At 50.9% G+C, this 16,891-nt stretch overlaps 1 protein-coding gene and 1 long non-coding RNA gene across 2 annotated transcripts in view; one reads left to right on the forward strand and one right to left on the reverse strand.

The window, feature by feature from the left end:
* Positions 1-16,891, forward strand: part of TMEM132D (transmembrane protein 132D) — a 596,882-nt gene that overhangs the window by 499,782 nt on the left and 80,209 nt on the right. Inside the window, exon 5 of the mRNA XM_077875236.1 lies at positions 8,248-8,391. Within this exon, the coding sequence (XP_077731362.1) occupies positions 8,248-8,391 (144 nt within the window). The remainder of the gene's footprint in view (positions 1-8,247; positions 8,392-16,891) is intronic.
* Positions 140-9,619, reverse strand: LOC144299706 (uncharacterized). The gene is made up of 2 exons (XR_013366366.1): positions 9,369-9,619; positions 140-2,124 (listed from the first exon to the last, which is right to left on the reverse strand). It is a non-coding gene; the product is annotated as an uncharacterized LOC144299706 (long non-coding RNA).

Here is a 16,891-nt window from a genome sequence, read left to right on the forward strand (position 1 = left end):
GGGTCCTGTACTAGCTCTTCTATTTCATGTGTTATGAATAAGAAACCACAGCCCATCCTCTACTAAGTGTTTGTTATCTACAGGGGGTAGAGCCTGGAATGACAGGGCTTGACCAGACAAGCAAAAGACAAGGACAGGATAATGAGTCATTATTGTATTTATTAGGTGATTGATCTTTGTTGGGAAATGAGTTGAAAAGACTTAAAAAGTTAACCACAATTAAGAAACGACACGGAAGCCATGCACAGCTGTGGAGATGTTTGGTTTTGGCACTGCATCAGGCTGGGTCTGCCCAAGCTCATCACAAGAGAAATCAGGAGATGGAGCCAGCCACCAAACACATGGAGGAAATGTTGGCTTCTCATACCTGAACAGTTCAGAACTGAAGGAATATTTTTATTGTTTGGAAGCTGAAGGTGGGGAATGTTATATATTAGACAGGATAGGTTGGGTTATAGTGCAAAAACAAGTATCTCCAAAAGTCTCATTGCCTTAAGGCAAAGAGAGCATATTTATTACTCGTCCTTCACGTCCTCTGGGGGTCAGCAGGAACCTCTTCTCCATACAGCGATGGGGATAACCAGACTAATAGAGGTGCTACCATCTTGTGGCTGCACCATCAGAAATATGTAAGCTCAGTCAGCAGAGCAGCTGATGAGAAACAATGGTAATCGTGCACCAAAGCTTTATTGCCCCAACCCAGAGGTAACAGACAACACTGATCCTCACATTTTAAAAGCTCTAAGTATTCACGTGGCTCCAACTCCAAGGGACCTGGGAAATATGGAGGTGTAAATGGCATATTTCCTGAACCTTCCTTTCTCTGCAGTAAACTGGAATCCACTCACACGGTATTCCCGTCAGCATCCAGACTGATTGGCCAGGCGACTCTTCTGATTGATCAGTACTCCTGCCATACCAGGTGCTTTAGGATTTTCCTCCTGTACTTTAAATACCACCTTTGAGTATGATATAACCTGGCAGGAGGGAAAAAATCATTTTTGTACTGGATATGAGTATCTGCCTTTAGCTGTGCAGAATATTGTATTGGTATGAAAACTGAATTCTTGCATCTTATGTCCCTTTGACATCTGATGTCCTAGAATTCAGTCTGCTGTGGACAGAGAATCATAAGGTACTACTTAATTTGTGTTGTTGGAGGTGGAATCAAGAGCAGAGGGTAAACGATGCAATATTATAAAATTTTAAAGAGAATGGATTGATTTAGCAGAATATGCCTTTTTGTACATAACCATCAGGAAGATACCAGAGCATGTTGTGTTGATATAGGTCATGGAAAACTATCATTTGTAGCTGCCCAAAAGGTATCCCCTCTGTGTCCTTACAGCCCCTTGCTGTGTAAATTTCACGTTTTCTAAGTAAATTCCAAAAATCTGCTTTATTCAGCCTCCTTGGGAGAGAACAGAGTCCCTGAGGGATTAGGCTTGTGATTTAGTCTCTGCCAATTAGATGTGCCTGTGTGACACTTTCTCTCCAACGTGGGGAAGAGGAGGTATGTGGGATTTGGAGAGAGGCAGCAAAGGTCTTAAACAATCTGCCTGACTCCCCAGCCTCCTAATCAGGGCAGAGGCAGCAAGTCTGTGGCAGGCCCACCAAGGGTTCCAGACACTGATCTTGGGAGGTCGGTTGGGCTCTGTTTCCTCAGCCCCATCAACGATGCCAAGTCCTCCATAAATCCCTTTCTCCTGAAATGAGCAAGAACAGATTCTGTTGCCTGCAACTAAAATCCTTGAGTCACACGGTATCTCTCAAAACCAAATGTGGTTTCCAAGATGTTCTTGAGGAAGGAGCAGGTATGGGAGAAATGAAACACATATCCCATGCAACAAATATATTAGCAATACAGGAAGTGGCAGAGGTATCAGTAGGTGAGTAACGATGTTGCAGATTATAGGTAGAGTTAAAATGTGCTTGCAGGGCCTTGCAGTATAGCACCCCAGCTGGTGTCCACCCAGTCTGTGTGGCTCCTTGATGCAGGACGTGTCAGCTAGTCATCTCCTGAGGACCTGGACAGATGCCAACAAGCTTGCTGGTGGATCACCTGATGCTTCAGTGGAGCATTTGATATGGTCTTGTTAAGTGAGTGTTCAGTTTCTCCGAGGACTATAAGCAGACAAGACAAGAAGCATTACTTCTGAAGCCTGCTGTTTGAATTGCTGTAAATTCTGGCTGCAGGTCACCATATAAACAAGAATGCCTGAGCGTGTTCCTTTTATTAAGAAAGTAAGCAAAATACTTACCCCAGCCTTTATCATGGGACGTTCCCTCCCAACACACAAGAACTTTCTAACCACCTGAGTCCATTCCTGGAGCTGTTGCCTCTGGCACCCTGTCCTGTGCCCTTTGCTCTCTTCCACACTGGACAGTTCCCTGACCTGGCCCATCTCAAGTTATGTCACACCACCTTCCACGTTTTGCTCCAGGGCTTCTCTGACATGCTGGAAGTCCTGCCAAGTGTGGAGTTAACACCTCCGAGGGAATGCACGCTTCCAGGTTGCAGCCGGACCTCTGGAGATGCTAGCTTCCTGAGTCCCCTGATGCAGGCTGGACATACCACCTCCTGTGGGCTGTTCCTCCTTCCCACACCTCATCCCCCACTCCTACTCCTTGCAAATAAATTAACACCGCCTAGAGACAGTCCCAGGCTCTACTGGGGGGAGAATCAGAATAATGCAATATCCAATTTACACATTGGCAAACTGAGGTTGATAATCATTAAGAAATACTAAGTAAGTCTGCATCTCAGTGAGAATAGGAAAGAAACCCTTTGAACCACCTTCCTGATCATGTTTATTAATTAGGGGTTCCTTCTAAGCAAAAGGAACTGATTCTCGTTAAGTTTGGGATTTTTTAACTACTTTTGAGGTATGGTTGACATACACAAAGCTGTTTAATCTATATAACCTGATGAGTTTGGGGATAAATATACGCGCCCATAAAACTAGCATCACTATTGAGGCCACAAGCATAGGCGTCACCTTCCAAAATGTCCCTTATTATCATTATTGTATGTGTGTGTGTGTCAGGACCACTTAACATAAGAATCACCTTCTAAGGAGAAATTTGGTGAAAGAATACGGGCTCTCCCAAAGAACAGATGGAACAACAGAAAAGGCAGGAAACCAGAATGTTCCATGGGAATGCAGATAAGAGAGTAAATGACAGGTTTTCAGGTGCTGCTGATGGGGAATGAGATCCGAGCATCCAGGGCTCCTGCCTGCTCCCCTTGAATGGAATTCCCATCCCTGGGGTTGGATGGGGGGAGGCTGGCAGCATGGCCCCGGGATGCCTGCTGACCCCCGGGCGGCGGGGGGAGAGATGGCTGCTGTGTCTGTTCAAAGGAGAAGGAATGCCTTCCCCTGAAGATAATTGATGTGCTGTGATGGAGAAGAGATTGGGCAGAAAAAAACAGAAGCTTCCATCCCAATGACTCATAATAAACGATATTTTAAGGAAATCTGCCTGAGTATTTAGCTGCAGTCCTATCTGGGACTCATGTCCTCGTTAGCGGCCCATGTAGGAAATGCTTCCTTTGTGTGAATCTAAGGAAAATCTGGTTACCAGTTAACTCTACTTCCACTCTCCCAGAATGGTCATCTTCCAGTTTCCTGTCTCAGGGAGTTAAATGATGTGAAACTCTGTGCACTGGGGTGTGGGATGGGGCTGTGGGCCATGGTGACCTGAGGACTCCCCCCACTGGCGCTGATGCCGACCCCACGCCAGCTTCCCATGCGGAGCAGCCACGGTCTATGTGCCAGTTGTTTGTTTTATGGCACGTTAGCCCTTGTATGCCCGCCTCAGTGGGATGCTGTAGCTTCCCCCTGTGATGCTCTTGTTAGGAGGAAGCAGTGATGCTGCTAACACCGCACCTATTTTTATTCCTTCCAACCCTACTCATCTAGCTCAACACACATGGGACCATCTCAGAGCCATATGTTAAGATAGCACATCATCTCCAGAGGGGCCACGGTAACAGCGAAGGCAAAAAATCATTTTCTCCTCCCTCATTAGGGACCATAAGCTATTTGACTTGCTGGTTTCAGCCTAAGACCTGAGATATCTGTTCTCATGCCCTTCTGGAGATCACAGTCCAAACTCAAGGTGAAGACAGGATCACACTCCCTCTGAAGTCTCTTGGGGAGAATCCTTCCTTATCTCCTCCAGCCTGGATGTTCCTCGGCTCCCAGATGCACCACCCTGATCTTCGCCTGACCTTCACAGAGATGCCTTCCAGGGGGCTCTGTCTGTCTTCTCATCTTATGAAGACACCAGTCATTAGATGAGGGCCTCCTCCAGAACGACCTCATTTGAACTTAACTAATTATATCTGCAAAGCCCCTCTTCCAAAACGAAGCTGTAAGGAGGTTTTGAGTGGACATGAATGTTGGGGGGATGCTGTCCACTCTGGTGCAGCTGCCACTCACACCTGTGTGTTTATCAGACACTCAAAGAGGATGGATGAGGCATGGGCCATTGTCATAAATTCCCTAACATTGTTGACTCCTCAACACCAGGGAGACCCAGGAAGTGAGCAGTGTGCTACCCTCATTCCATTGTTGAAACTAATTAGGCACCGAGAGACAGGTGAGCCATCTGAAGTCTCCCATGGGACAGAATCAGAGGCTGGATTTACACCCAGCACTCTGCCCTTGACTGTGGCTTTTAACCACATGCTTTAACCTTAGGAGTATAAAATATAGCCCCAAATCATGTATCATCTATGTTTGGCCACAGGAAGAAAGGGAAAACCTAAAACAACCTTCAGAATCTGCTGTTTTAAGCAAACTTTTTTGGAAGCCTCACCAAATGACTTCCATTTATATCTCATGGACCAGAACCGTGTCACAGATGAAGGGCAGCCCCCTCCCCAAAATGCAGTAATTTTAGCTGGGCATCTTGCAGCCTCAGATAAAATTGGGGTCTTGCTAGGAGGGCAGAAAGGAAGGTGGACATCAGGTAGGCGGCAAGCTGTCTCTCACACACAGATCAACCTTTGCATGTGTTTTAGAAGGCCCCCAGTGGGATGTTTATCTGCCTCAATCATCTTCATCTCCTCCATTTTAAAATTAATTTGGAAGGGTGAATGTGAATCAGTGAGAATGTTCATGAAGCAGAAAATTAGGATGCTTGAAAGCATGAGGAAATTAAAAAAAACAACTCTTAATTCTGTTTCCAATCCATCAGACCTCTGGATGACACATCATTCCTCAGTTTTATTGCTCAATCCTCTGCTCCATGCACATCCCTTGCACCCAGCACGGCACAGTGCTCCAGACCACCATCCATCAGAGCATCCTTTGAAACCAGGAACAGCTGCTTTACCCGCACACACAGCAGGCTGGACATGCTGGGAACGGTCAGTCCTGGGACAGCTCTCTGGAGACGCGGTATAAATAACTCAGCTCCCTCGCCTCTCCATGGAACTATTTTTAGGTGTATATTTTAGGTAGTTTCCCTGCAAGGGAATGTATGATAATATATCTCAACATATGGAAATATATAACACACATGGTGTATTTTGCAACACGGCTCAGTCCTCGCACTACCCCCAGCCGCCCACTGCAGGAGCTGGCATAGCACACTCACCTTCCTGGCCATCTCTCCCCAACTCCCCTACTGTCACTTCCTGAACCTCTCTACTAAGCCACCCTGGCCTTGAATCCTTGTCCTAGAATCCGTTTCTAGAGGGGATCCAAACAAAGATATGAGCCATCATTGCTCCGGCAAGATCAGAACAGTCATTGTTTTCTTATGATTGATCCTCAGTTGAATCCCAAGAAAGGTATTTGTGGCCTCTCTTATGAGATTGCCTCAAAGCTCGGTCACTTTCCCCCCCTGTTTTTGCCTCCTCCTGGCCTCTGTAGAGCCTGAAGATCTGTGATCTGTGGGACACCCAGGGAGTCCTTGCTGGTGTGCAGTGTCCAGGTAGCAGAAGGGAGCATGGAGCTACCAATGAGAACTGACACGGTGCTTTCTCAAGACATTCTTGCCTTGCTTTCCTAGCTCTGAGGGGCTGGTTAAGGGTGACCCATGGCAGCAAGGCAGCAGAGCTTCCAGGGGTTTTATGGGGTCTAATCATCAAAGCAGTTGTGTGTGCGTCTCAACCCAAACTGAGGCTATGTGGGCACTTCCACCATCTCTTGCCTAGAGACTTGTGAGCAGCTGCAAATCATATCAAGCTAGGAACTCACAGAGGAGGGGGAAGAGGGGAAAAAATCCAACAAGTGCATGATCAATGGGCATTTAGAAGCTTCTGCAGATTGAGACAGTATAAGGCATGGTCTTTGAAATTCAGGAACATTCCAAACTGCAGTCTCTCTTTCATAATTAAATAATGAAAAAAAATATAGATATATAGTTCCACATCCAAATCTAAACCAAATGAGCTAATTATAAGATGAACTAGTCCTGTAAAGGAAAAACAAGATCTTACGTAAGAAATATAAAGTTAACATAAGGAAAACAGTTATGCAATGTTAGGATGATACATTTCTATTCCTTCCTCTGGCATGCTCCTAAATGGGAATTTGTGATTTCACATGAAAATCAAATTAACGAGAACCTGTGCAAGCCTGGCCCTAAGAGAGACATATCACCTAGCTCCCATCCAGGCATCTCCCTGTTGCTCTACTGAGGATGGGCCAGACGAGGTCGGGCGTATAGAAGAAACTCAGTATTCACGCCAACACAATCCCTCTCTTGGGGGCACCGTTGGCATGCAGCTATGGGCACTGAGCAGGAACGCCAGCATGGGCTAGAACTCGGAAGGCTTGTTGCACAGAAGCTGTGGGTTATATGGGGACATTTATCTTCATGTAATCGGCAGAGACAAATCCTGCAGAGGGGAATGAGACCCATTTCTGATTCTTGGGGCACAGTTTTCTCCATTTGAAAAGTGGGTTCCCACGTCGGGCTCCCGGTGCATGGAGCCTGCTTCTCCCTCTGCCTGTGTCTCTGCCTCTCTCTCTCTCTCTCTCACTGTGTGCCTATCATAAATAAAAAAAAAAAAATTGAAAAGTGGGTTCCTGTGATGGGTCTCCCAGGGCCCCGTAGGTGGAACTGCAAGGAGACACAGGTGCAGTCCAGGCAGATGCAGAGTGAGAGCTACTACGCGGGGTCTGGGACAAGCAGCCTGAGACCCTGGGTCCGTGCACAGGACAAAGAGCCAGAGACCAGGGAGGCAGGGGGGTGGATTCCAGTCCTCCCGGTTGAGTCCTTATCCACACACCCTGCAGATGTTGTACTGCTTGCTGTAGCCAGCACTACACCTGGGATTGGGGAACAGAAGGCAGATCCAGCCCCACGGAGCTGACAGCCTGGAGGAGAGATGGCCGAGTGAACAGGTCTTAGTAAGACAGCTATGGTGTTAGATGCCATGGAGGAGATTCTGTGCTTGGGTCTCCTGGGCTCTTAGGGGCTTGGAGAGCAAATACAAAGGCAAGTGGGGACATCCTGTGGGACACCCTGAGATGGATGAAAAAGGAAGTGTTCAGCAGGCAAACGCATGTTTTTGTGAGTGTTTGTGAGTGTGTGTATGTTGCACGCATGTGTCACATCACTGGGGCTGAGCATGTCTTTGGGGCCATGACAGCATTCCAAATGCACACAGAGACCAGGACCCAGTAAAAGCCTGGAAAAGGTACAAGAAAGAAAGACAACCAGAGCGACAGAGTTCTGAGAGTGAGGGTCTCAGCTTCCATGTGCACTCTACACGTTGGATGGGGTGTGGTTGGGGTGTGATTTCGGCTCCTTTTAGGGCCAACAGTTCTCAGTTCTCAGTTGAAAGAGGAATCATTTTGTGGGGGTTCAGACATACTGGAATAGCTAACACATGGACTCAGCCACTAGACATCCTGGGTTCAAATCCCACCTTCACTGTTGCCCAGCTGTGCAACCTCGGGCCAGCTGCAAAGCCTCTCTGAGCTGTCACAAAATGGAGAGAATCCTAAGCCTGTCAGTCTGGTCTGAGAGTTAATACGTCCACTCTTATAAAGCCCTGGGAATGGCCCTTGGCAGGTGGTGAGCTCTGTCCAACACAACACTAACAATACACCTGCTCCCGAGCCGCCGCACGTGCTACCCTTCCCCGTCACCTTCTCCCCATGGACGTTTGGGTGATGGCAGGATGTCACCTCTGGGCGGTGCTGGCACTGGGGTCCCTGGGGAGGCAGGGGGGCCGTCACGCAGGGGGCGGTGTGTGATGGAAAGGTGTGTTTGGTCTTCCAGGAGGCAGAGATCCTGAACACAGCCATCCTCACTGGGAAGACGGTGGCCGTGCCCGTGAAGGTGGTCTCGGTGGAGGAGGACGGCACGGTGACAGACCTGCTGGAGGCTGTGGGGTGCCGCTCATCTGATGAAGATGTCATCAAGGCAAGTTGACATCTCCCTGCCCCCTGCCCCATCCTGAGAGTTGCTGCCGGCTGCTGCCGTGACAGTGTCTGTGTCCATCAGCCGCTGGGGGGCCCCTCCCAGCCCGCTGTGCTTGTGCCAGGAGACCCTCCTTGGATTGGGATAAAACACCACGTGGAGGCCGAGCCAGGTCATGAAGCTCCTGACCTTTTGTGTTTGCCAAGTGCCTGGGGCCTCTACCCTGCCCCTGGGGTGGGGGGGGGCTATGGAGGGCTGGAGGGACTGGGATGGGGGCACACCTGGACTGACAAGTGTGCGGCCGCACTCTGGGATGACTGTGCGGTCTGTGGGGGTGTCGAGCGCCCAGCTGGGGTCCTGACAGGACCGGCCAGGGGAGGAAGAGAAGACACCATCCCCTACTCCCCTGGCCTACCCGGGAGTGCTCTGCCCTTGGGGAAGTGGTGGGCAGCCCCCTGTTTACATTCCCTGGAGCCCTTTCTTCCTGCCCTCTTCTCTCTCTTTATCACTGAATGCACAATGAGGCAAAACCAAGGCATGCAGGGAGATGCGTTGGCTGGGGGTACGGGGATGCGCTCGGCAGGGCACCTTGCGGCATGCTGCAGTCAGGAAGGCCTGGGCTTGTCATGCCCCCTTCTGCCCACTCTGGAGCCAGAGCTGGGGTGGCAAACACTGCCTGGCACCTCCCCTGAGCCAACCTTCCAGCAAACCCCCCCGGGGGTGGCAGGAGGGCTCCAGGTACACGACACACCTTCCCTCTGGTTCCAGCAGCAGTCCCAGCATGGTCGCCCTCCTTGTCTGGACAGAGCTGCTAAGCCCCTCTGCTCTGCTGGGAACATCCAGTGACTGAATCCTCACTAAGTGCCAGGTCCTGTTCATGGCGGTAGGACAACAGTCAGAGGCACGGTCCCTGTCCTGCAGTTGCCTGGAGAGAAGGCAGAGATGGGAAGGACAGACAAGCATCATGACACATCACTCACCCCTGCTCCAGAATCCCCTCTGTGGGTACAGGGCAGGCCGGTCCTCCCAGGGCGCCGACCAGTATCTTGGCTCACCCTTCATTTCTCTCTCTCTCCCCACGTCCAACCCCCAGAAAATCCTGTTGGGAGTGCCTTCCACCCGCCCCTGCTCCACCGTGGTCTGCTGCCTCCCAGCCTGAGCTCCTATATGCCTCCCGGCCCGCCCAGCGACTCCTCGGGGGCTCTCCGGGGCCACCTGCCCACATGCCTCCTCCCCGTAGTCTGTTTCAATGCAGCAGCCAGAGGGATGGAAATGCAGTCTGATGATGTCACTCAGCTCACAAACGTCCACCGGCTTCTCTCCCGTCTCAGAGGAGAAGCCAGAGTGGAGTGTGGACGCAGGGTCCTGCCCACCTGCCACCCCTGCCTGAACTCTGACCTCACTCTCTTCCGTTCCAGCTCATTCTCTCTGTTCTAGCCACACTGGAGTCTTTGCCTTTCCTCTGACAGTTCAGATACCCCGTCACCCTGCTTCAAACTCGCTTCCCTGGAGGGCCGAGAGGTCCCTCGCCTCCCCTTCTCCCCAGCCTTGCTGGTTGTTTATCCATTATCTTTATTCGTCTGTGTTATATGTGTGTAACGTGTATTTCTAAAGCTTCACATATATATTTGTATTTTATTTTGCATAGTTGTCTGACTGTCTCACGGGGCCATCGGCTCTGAGAGGGCAGGGCTGGTTGGTTCTCTTCCTGCACCGCTGTCCCCCTCACGCACAGTCCCGGGCAGCTAGCCTCCACACACGTGTGTCGAATTAACGCGTGAACAGTGCCGCAATCAACCGGAAGAGAGAGCGTGTCACCGAATCTCGAAAGCGCTCTCGGGGACATAGTTTCACCAAGACACTGAGGGTGGGTCTGCATGCAGTTGACCGGGCGCCACGTGACGTGGAAGTGCACCCCAGACAGAGGGACGGTGGGAATGAAGGTGGGGAGACGTCCGTGCGTGTTCTCGCCGGCCTCCACCCGCCCTTCTGATAACAATGATGTTTTCTCCAGGAAATTCCTCTGTGTCTTTGCACTTAATCCGTGCAACCTAAATGGTGCCGCGTCCACTCCAGCTCCTGGTGGCCAGGTGACCCAGGGTGGCCACTCTAGACGCCATCCCTGGCTCCAGGAAAGACACAGTCCCAGTCCCAGGCACAGAGGCGCAACCTGGAGAGTCAGGCTGCAAGTCTTATGACAGAAGGACTCCCCTCCTTTTGTTGTTGTTGCTAGCCATCCTTGACAAGATCTCCTGCAGTTACCAGGTGGTACCATCTCCAGAAAGGGGCCTGCCAGGGAGCATAAAACAACAGAGAAGCCAGAGTCACTCTGTGGGGAAGCCACGTCCTCTCGATGGCGCCCGAGAGCCTAAGTCCCACCAGACCACACCGGACTTTCCCAGAATGTTCCTGAAAATTGATTCCTTCGGAGTTAGGCTTGTAATAGCAAAGAAGTCCCCACTTATGCCCCAGGGAGTCCAGGCTGAGGACTCTGGTGATCCCGGGACTCCCAACACTACCCGCAGAAACACCCCAGAGATGGAGGCACAGCTCCAAAGTCAGCACCCACAGCCCCGCTGTCACTGTGCAGCTCAGGGTTCACAGACTCCCGGCATTTATAATGTTTGGTGTCGTTTGGAAACCCTTGAGACAGAAGGCCCAGGAGCCCTGGAGAAGAACCGTAGCCACCTGTGTGGGCTCCCCGAAAGCCTCCCAGCAGCAAGGTCCGCTTTAGAGCTCCAGTTCTTTTATTTTTATTTGTTCTTTCTTTCTTCCCACCCAGAGGTGGGATAAACCTGTGTGTCCCCCCCCCCATCTGTATCCAAACCTCCTCACAGGAAACCACTGGAAAAGTCATTTGCACTGAACTGTAAATTATGTGAAGGCACATTACCTTACGCTTCCCAAGGATGCTGTGTTTCCAAGGGCAGCAGATCCCTAATGGATGCATTTTGGGTGTTGGCAATAATATCCCTTGTGATTCTGAGGGTTTGGAAATAACAGGAAATCCCACCCACACCAACCAATGCCAGTTTTAAAAAAAAGTAAAAAACAAAACAAAACAAAACAAAACAAAAAAACTGTTGTTGGCTGATGTAATTGAAAAGAACAAAGTCAGGAGTATTTTATGGGAGTTTTATTCAGAACCTCAAAAGACATCGTGAGACTATTCTTTCTCTGCCCCTCCCTCCTTCCCTCCAGCTAGCTCTATCTCTCTCTCTCTGTCTCTTTGTCTCTATCTCTGTCTGGGTTCATTTCTCTCTCTATCTCTCTCTGTCTCTATCTCTCTGTTTCTATCTCTGTGTCTCTGTATCTCTATCTCTATCTCTGTCTCTATTTCTCTATCTCTCTATCTCCCTCTATGTCTCTATCTCTATCTCTGTGTCTCTCTGTCTCTATCTCCATCTCTCTGTCTCTCTGTGTTTATCTCTGTTGCTAGCTCTATCTCTTTGTCTCTGTCTCTATCTCTCTCTGTTCTCTCAGCCCCCGCCTGCAGACAGAGCTCCTCGGTTCTGTGTGGCTTCACCCCCCAGGCCAGTCCTGGGACCCACTCCATTGGGGACCCGTCTAGGTGGCTTCCTTACCCACGAGCCCAGGGCCACAGCCCCCCACACTCTGGTCCCTGGGTTGTGCAAAGCCTCATCGCCCAGGGATGCAGTCTGCAGAGGAGAGGCAGGAGGGAGGCCCGGGCAGCTCTGTGTGCTGTCTTGGCACAGGAGGGACGCGGCTCGCAGAAGCTTGGGCCCGGGGAGCTGCAGGTGACGGACTGTGAGAGTCCCCAGAGTGCGGCGTGGGCAGCTACTCCATCTCCAGCCACGGAGGAGCACGCAGCTTTGCTGGAGCATCACTGGAGCCGCTGGCGGAGCGCTTTCTGCCAGGACAGTCCCAGGTGTTGGCTGACGCTCCTCAGTAAACTGGCGCTTGCCCCGGGCCACTGCAGCGCCCCCGCCCCCATGACCCCGGGAGCCGCCTCACCACCCCCATGGTCCCCTGGCTCAGGGCCCTCCTGGCGCCTCCAGGGGACACCAGCCTGCGGGAGTGGGGCACCACCCAGCCTGCCACGTTCTCCCAAGGTGGGTCCATGCAGGAGAGAGCGCAGAGCTCTGTAAGGGGATGGAGAGCAGTTCATCCACGGGGTGAGACGCTGAGCAAGCTGCCTGGACGCATAGGAGGCAGGGAGCGTGGCGGGCAGGGCCCTCCACCTGCCCTGGGCCCCCCTGGACGTGCACCTGCCGCTGGGTTGCTCCTGGCGGGGCAGGGCCTGAGCAGAGGGAGCCAGGTGTGGCACGCGGGGCGGGTCCTGCAGGATGCTGCTGGGCTTCCTCCCTGGAAGCACACGGAGCCACCAGCGGGGATGGCCCTCGGTCTCGTCTTTACCTTCAGGCTGTTGTCCTGCTTCTTAGGGCAGCTTGGTTGTTTCTGCCCAAGAGTTTAGCCAAACGGCCTCGTAAATACCCCACAAAGGAACAGGCAGCAGAGGGACTAAGACTTCTCACCGTCCCTGCTGCCCCTTCTGAGGATGGCGCCTGGGGCTCCTGCAGGGACATAACCCTGTCACCCACCAGGTAGGAGTGTGATGCCTCTCCTGCCCTGCTGCGGGGATACACTTGTGTTTGTGAACTGATCCCTCCTTGGCTCCGGGGCCAAGGGGGGTCTTCCTGCAATGAGGGGACCTCCCAGTACACTGCTTCTTCGATCTTTGTAGGCAAGGAAGTCCCCACATCAGAGTGTGTGGGATCTGTAGCTGAGGAGTGGGGTGAAGCCACCTGCCGCTGGAGCCCGGACTACCACTCAGTGGACCCTGGGGACGCATGCGAAGGTGGGGCAGGAGAGGTTGGAAAGGGGACAGCCAGGGTGGGGGGACGACTCGGCATTCGTCTGGTGTTGTTTCTTTTATCCTCTATTTGGACACCAAATAATGATGTTCCTTGCCCGAAACTGACTTCTGAATGCTGAATTTGTTATTGCTTGATTGAGAATAGATGTTCTTATTTATAGGAAACAATACTTCTCTTCCCCATAACAGGCCCATCTCGTAGATTCCAACTGTTGTCCTCTGTGCCTGTCGGTTTTTAAAACATAATGCGTCTTCCAGCTTTGTTGGGGGGGGGGCTTGACTCCTGCTATAGTAGCCCTGTTACCCCATTAACAATGGAAAAAGTGTCTGAATGTGTATTGAGCACCCATTACAGAGCAGAGCAGCATCCACTTCTTTTTCTCCTTGCAATCATACTGTGCAATGATGATTTTTTTTCTGCATAAGGAAATTGAGACAAATAGAGGTTGTTTTTTTTTAATTGTGACAAAATACACATAACATAAAATGCACCATCTTAGCGATTGCTAAGCCTACAGTTCAGAGGTGTTAGGAATGTTCCCATGGTGTTTCATCCATCTTCAGGACTCTGGGCATCCTGCAGAGCTGAAGCTCTGCCCCTCGCACCCCCTGCCCCTCCACCCCTGGTAGACTCTCTTCTACATTCTGTCTCCGTGAACATTAACTCCTCTGGGTGCCTAGTAGGAAGAGAACTGTGCTGTATCTGTCCTGTGGTGGCTGCTTTAACTCAGCACTGTTCTTTAGGTTCATCTGCGGGGTGGCAGGTATCAGAATCCCCTTAGGGGATTGTTAGGGCTGAAATGCCACCGCATGAACGGCCCATGCTTGGTTCTTCCATTCATCCATCAATGGACACTTGGGTTGCTTCACCTTTGGACTGTTGTGAATCATGCCACTCTGCGCACACAGAGTTTTGACGCATCTTCAGAAACCAAGATTCATGGTCCCCGTGTCCAAGTCCCATTGCATTTTTGCCTCCATCACTCCTCTGTCAGGACAGGGTTTGGCGCACGATGCCTGCCGTGAGAACAAGTCGGGAATGCACGTTTGTGTGTTCTTGTCGGCAGCTGCTCTTGCGAGGCCGTGGTAGGGTTGGTTGAGTGGCAGTGGGGGAGGTGGTCCAGCCGCAGAGCCAGATGCGCTCACCATCCATTTCCTACAGAGGAGCTTGCCGGCCTCTGCTCAGGGACTCCACGCGGGCCTTTTCTCCATGGGTGCTTACCCACAGGGCGCTCTGAGGCCCTGCACTCCTGGCCAGAAATAATTCCTCCATGGATGGTTGCGATTCTTCCAGCAAAATTTCATGCCGTTGGATTGAGAATTAACATCTCTCGGCGATGCTTTGTTATAGCAAATATACTTCTGGGAGAGATGGTGTGTATCAATTCCTAGAAATTTCTGTCCAAACTTTCCTCCTTGGTAGGCAAAATCAGGTCAAGCAGAGATTCCACCTGCCGAGGAAATGGGGCAAAATGGGTCAGAGCTGGAAGCCGGCCATGCTCTACATACACCCTCAGTTAGCCTCCAGTAGCAATAGCAAATGGACGGCACACAGGGTGCTCCTGCCGGTGCCAGCCCCAGGACAGACGTCACCTGTAGAATTCAGCACATGTCTCTATTGCATTCAGACACTGGCCCGGCAATCAGTGCCAATCGTCAGCCTAAGATACAAAACCTCCTTGTCACCTCAGACCTAGAAGGAACCACATAGCTCCCCATGAGACCCCCGCTTCCATAGAATTTACATAAAGGATCTCGGAGTACTTCGACCAAGGATGGCCAACCCAGCTGAATATGAGCTCTAGGAGATAACGAATGTGTGAAGTGATAGGGAGTGGTGGGGTCTGCGGCACACACCCCATCCCAAGTTGCGGCTGCTACCACGTTCTACTTGACTGTTGCCACACGGAAGAGCACATAGGGCACTTGAAGGCATGGGCTCTTGTGCCACGCTGCCTGGATTTCAATGCCAGCTCTGATACTTACAGGTGAGAACCAGGGCTAGATACTTAGTCTCTCTGTTCCTCGGTTTCCTCGGTTGTGAAGTGGGTGTGATGACATTCCCATGGCTGACTAGATTCTTCATGGGGCTGGGGAGTCACTCCGATGCCTGGTGTATTTGTTTTGTCAGCAGAACTATGCCTGTAGCGGCAACATTAACCTGGAGAACGTCCCCGTGGATTCTTCCCAGGTTTTGTTTAGAGCTGGCTCAGGGGGCTAGGCTTGGGAGATGAAGTGAACCATCCAGGGGCCTCCTCCCTGGTGACTGCTCTCAGCTTTGTCCTGTGCCCCAAACTCTTTTCTGCACTAGCAGTGAATGCATCCCTGTGGAAGTGTGCATCACACCACATTTCTTGCTAGCTCTTCCCATGGCTCCCCATCTCCCTCCACATGAAGTCTGACTGCCTCACAGCTGTCGCCAGGGCCCCCATGACCTGTCCTGCACTCTCCCTCCCTGACCTCATTTCCCCATTCTTCCCCAGCTACACTGCTGTTTGTCTTCTCTCAGATACACACAGCTCACCCTCTGCGCCCTCTGGGGCTCGGCTCAGATGGCCCCCACCCCAACCTCCACTCCTTCCTCTGCTTCATTTTCTCCATGTCCTCTCTGAGGACAAAGGCTTGCTGACTGGATCATTGCTAGTTTCCCAGGGCTGGGAGCAAGACCTGCCATCTCTTGGGGTCTCTGCCAGTAGCTGTGCAGAGGAAGGGGTCTTAGAAGTTTCACAGTGAATGTGGGTGAAGAGCATCACCTCTCTGGATTGTCACATAGAGCATTCTGATATCAGAGAGGAACTTCTCTCTAGTAGGAAAAAATCAGTAAACAACCAAGAGCACCCTTCTCCTCATTTGGGTGAGGACATGCCTGCTTACTTACTATAAGGTGGGATTTCCCTAGACCTTCATACAAAAAAAAAAAAAAAAAATCCCCAGGATGGTGGATGGAACTTCCTCCAGGTCCTCCAGGTCCCAGGAGGCATGATGGACTTTGAGTTGATGGATAGTACTTAGAACCCTATGAAAATGGCTCTGTTGGTCCAGTTCAGAAAGAGTGAGGTATGTTGAGAAGGCAGTAGAGAGAACATTCTGGATGGAACAGGGATGAGGTGAGCAGGAAGGGATCCAGCCTGATTGCTACTCCATACTTTCCATTTTTTACATGAATGAAGAAATGCGACAGTTAATTGGGATCCTCTGGAGCTTAAATGGGAACAAGAAGCCTTGGGGTGAGCATCCCTTTTACAGACATGAGGTAGGCAATTAGACTCAGCAGGAGGACCCTGCACCGACCTTACTTCCAAGGCTTTAAAGATTAAAATGACAAAAGTCAGACGTTAGAAGTCAAAGGATACATTCATGGCCAAAAGGGTTTCAATTTAAAAGATTTTCAAGAGTAATTTTCACTAGGGGTGAATTTTGCCTTTCTATAGGTAAGATATGACTGTCCTGGGCTTGGATCGTCCTTACCCCGAGTTATCTATGTGTGGGCACTGCTGATGGATTTGGAGAAATTCTACACTGGGGACATATCTAATGCCTTTCTGTATTCCTGGACTAAACTGAAGGCCTGGCCTGTGGTAGTACCTGAGCAGTTATTTGTTGAGTGAATGAATGAATAGCTAAATAAACCTAGATTTGTATTTAAACATTGAGAAACATCTAGCA

Source organism: Canis aureus, chromosome 27, assembly GCF_053574225.1.
Source record: "Canis aureus isolate CA01 chromosome 27, VMU_Caureus_v.1.0, whole genome shotgun sequence".
NCBI lineage: Eukaryota > Metazoa > Chordata > Mammalia > Carnivora > Canidae > Canis > Canis aureus.